At 45.5% G+C, this 3298-nt stretch overlaps 1 protein-coding gene across 2 annotated transcripts in view; it reads left to right on the top strand.

Moving 5' to 3' along the window:
• Nucleotides 1–3298, top strand: part of Klhl18 (kelch like family member 18) — a 50294-nt gene that overhangs the window by 24160 nt on the left and 22836 nt on the right. For both annotated transcript variants that reach the window (XM_021207168.2, XM_029543639.1), the window contains exon 3: nucleotides 1465–1605. In XM_021207168.2, coding sequence (XP_021062827.1) covers nucleotides 1465–1605 — 141 coding nt within the window. The remainder of the gene's footprint in view (nucleotides 1–1464; nucleotides 1606–3298) is intronic.

The raw sequence follows: 3298 nt of genomic DNA, 5'->3' as shown, positions 1-3298 counted from the left end.
TAAGTACACTGTAGCTGTCTTCAGACACACCAGAAAAGGGCATCAGATCTCATTATGGGTGGTTGTGAGCCACCATGTGGTTGCTGGGATTTGAACTCATAACCTTTGGAAGAGCAGTCTTACCTGCTGAGCCATCTCACCAGCCCCTATAATGGCAATAATTTATAATGTCAATAATTATGTTGCTTGATAATAAAGGCAATAAATTTAGAACATATTTTAGTATCATTATACATCAATCCCCCCAAAACAGTGACCATGACACTGGTGTAGCAGAACAAGAGGGATTAGTGAAACACTTGATGACGTCCGTGTTGACCACATGTAGGGATGGACAGAGAAGCAAAACTAGAAAGACAGCCACCGTCAACTTTTTCAATAGAGAGATTGGAAATGATTGTTTCTTTATGAGTATTCTGAAAAAAATATATGTGGTCAGTTATTCAGTTGTTGTTTGTTTTGAGACAGGTTCTCACTGTGTAAACCAGACTGGCCTGCCTCTGATTCCTGAGAGCTGGGGTTAAAGGTGTGCACCACCACTCCTGACTAGGATGAATCTTTGACTGTGATGAAATAGTTATTGCATTTAAAAGTCTCAATAAAATAGAATTTGTTTGTGTGTTTGAGATGTTGTCTTATGTAACCTAGGCTGGACCTTGAACCTGAGATCCTCCTGTCCCAAACTCACAGCATGTGCTGCCGCATTCAACTCAGCTAAACAGATTTTCAGAAAGGATTTGTTTATTTGTGTGTGTATGACTGTGTGAGTGTATGCACACATGTGGGTATGCAGGTGAGTGTGCCTATGACAGACACCCGTGGATGTCAGAATAGGGTATCAGATTCCTAGGAGCCAAGACTGCAGGCATTTGTGGGACACTCCTTGCTACATGGGTGCTGGAATCCAAACTCGGTCCTCATGATTGTACAGTAAGCACTTGAACTAGAGTCATTTCTCTGGCCTCTAAAGGAATTTTTGACCATGGCTCGTCTATTCTTCAGGTAGTATCTTAGTGTTCTTATAGCTGTGAAGGGACACCATGGCTACAACAACTCTTATACAAGAAAACATTTAACTGAGGCTTATTACAGTATCAGTGGCTTAGTCCATTATCATCATAACAGGAACATGATCGCACACAGTCAGACATGGTGCTGGAGAAGGAGCTGAGAGTTCTACATCCTTCCAAGTCTGTAGGCAGCAGGAAGAGAGAGACACTGGGACTGGCTTGAGTTTTTGAAACCCCAAAGCCCGTCGATATTGACACACTTACTCCAACAAGGCCACACCTCCTAGTCCCTCTTAAGTATTCCCACTCCCTGATGACCAAGCATTCAAATAGATGAGCCTTTGGGGCCATTCTTATTCAAACCACTGTAGACTGTCATGTCAGTTTGTTAGGACGGAGGGTGGACCAAGACTCATCTCTGAAGAGCTTCTTGTGCTTCTCCTCTTCCTTCTAGTGCCCTGGAGGCTCTCATCAACTTCGCTTATAATGGCAACCTTGCTATCGACCAGCAGAATGTGCAATCCCTGCTGATGGGGGCAAGCTTCCTGCAGCTGCAGAGCATCAAAGATGCTTGCTGCACATTCCTCCGAGAAAGGTGAGCAAAGCCGGTGGTGGGGGCCATGCCCTGACCTGGAGCCCCTGCCACCTTGCTGAGTTAATGGTGTGTCTGCAGTGTTTTGAACAATGAGCTGGGAGTTACTCTGTAGAGATGGCATTTCCTGGGATCAGCACTGTGCAGGACCCAACTGTTTGGCCATTTACATACACTGTTGTGGCATGGCATAGACCCTTTGTGACCATCCCTTTTCAATCTGACCAGCAGTTCATTTAGCTACCCCCCCCCTTTTTTTCTTAGTTTTAAATTTAATTTTTTTTTTTGAGAATTTCTAATGTGTTCTGTATTTACATCATTTCCATCTCTCTCCTCCTGTGCTCCCCAGCTTCCCCTCCTCTCTTCCTGTGCTCCTCAAGACCCTCTCAAATAATGACTTATTTTTCTTTTATCATTTGTGTATGTGTGTGTGTGTGTGGTGTGTATATGTGTGTGTGTGCACACGCACACACATTTAAATACAGTCTGTTGTATCTGTTTAGTGCTCATAACTTAATTTCTCACCAGACTAACCTTGATTTATTTGGCACTGTTTATTTATTTGTTTATTTATTTATTTGAACTGTTCATAGCCATCTCCATGTTTGTTTAGATCCTTAACCCACATGAGTTCCTTGACCTTTTTATACCGCAGCTCATTCAGAGCCCACCTTTATGTCTGCCCACTGGAGGCAGTCATTGTGAGGTCCTACTATTTCTGCTTCCTGGCAAAGGGTTTCCCGGATTCTTCTGTGATCGTTTAGCTGATCAGATAAGCTCTTCCTCCCCTTTAGGAGGCAGTGCTCTGTCATAAGCTAAAGGCCGCTTAATCACAAGAGATTTGAAGGTGAGCATTAGGCTAGGGCATACACAGGCATGGAAGAAGCAGAAGAGCTCCTGTGTGCATTTGATGTTCTTCCAAGCCCGGTCTCCATGCTTAGCCTGGTGATCAGTGTGCCTTCCACCTGAGCCCTGTCCTCAAGAACATCATCCTCTCAGAGCTGACCTCCCTCCCCAACCCCACCCCACTAGTCCTGCCCACTGAGAGTGTGTGAGGCCCCTGGAGGGTGTCCATATCCTATCTATTTGATGCACACAGACACACAACCGTGGCAGTGATGCCTCAGATGTAGAGGTGCTCCTCAGCTAGCTGCAGGGCAAATGGTTTCACCTTGAGGCCATGGCTTGGTGTAAGTGTTGCAGGTGGAAACCTTGCAGCTCCAGGGCCAGCCCTGTCCCTGCCTTAGGACACCCACTAGAGCAGGCTGGAAGGATACATGCACACACATGCGCGCGCGCACACACACACACACACACACACACACACACACACACACACAGGGATAATGGCTCACAGATGCAATGGATGCTGCCAGTTGCCATTCTTTACACTTTCATCAGAAGACAACATTGCCACCTAGGGGCTCTTGAGGTTATTGCTGCAACACCAGACTTGTTATCCATCTGTCTGTCATAAGGCACTTTCTCTTCAAGATGCTGAGCTGCTGGACAAGGTGGCACACATCCTTAGTCCCAGCATCCAGGAGCAGGTGTGGCTGGATGAGGCCATCTTGGTCTACATGTCATCTCCAGGCTACATAGACCCCAACACAAACAGCAGCAAAGCCCAGCAGTTCCTTTTCTTTTTTGGGGTTTTTGTTTTTTGGTTTTTTGGGTTTTTTTTTTTTTTTTTTTT

The sequence above is a fragment of the Mus pahari genome, chromosome 10 (assembly GCF_900095145.1).
Source record: "Mus pahari chromosome 10, PAHARI_EIJ_v1.1, whole genome shotgun sequence".
Taxonomy (NCBI): Eukaryota; Metazoa; Chordata; class Mammalia; order Rodentia; family Muridae; genus Mus; species Mus pahari.
Note: the sequence above shows the minus strand (reverse complement) of the source record. Positions and strands in the feature narration are given on the sequence as shown.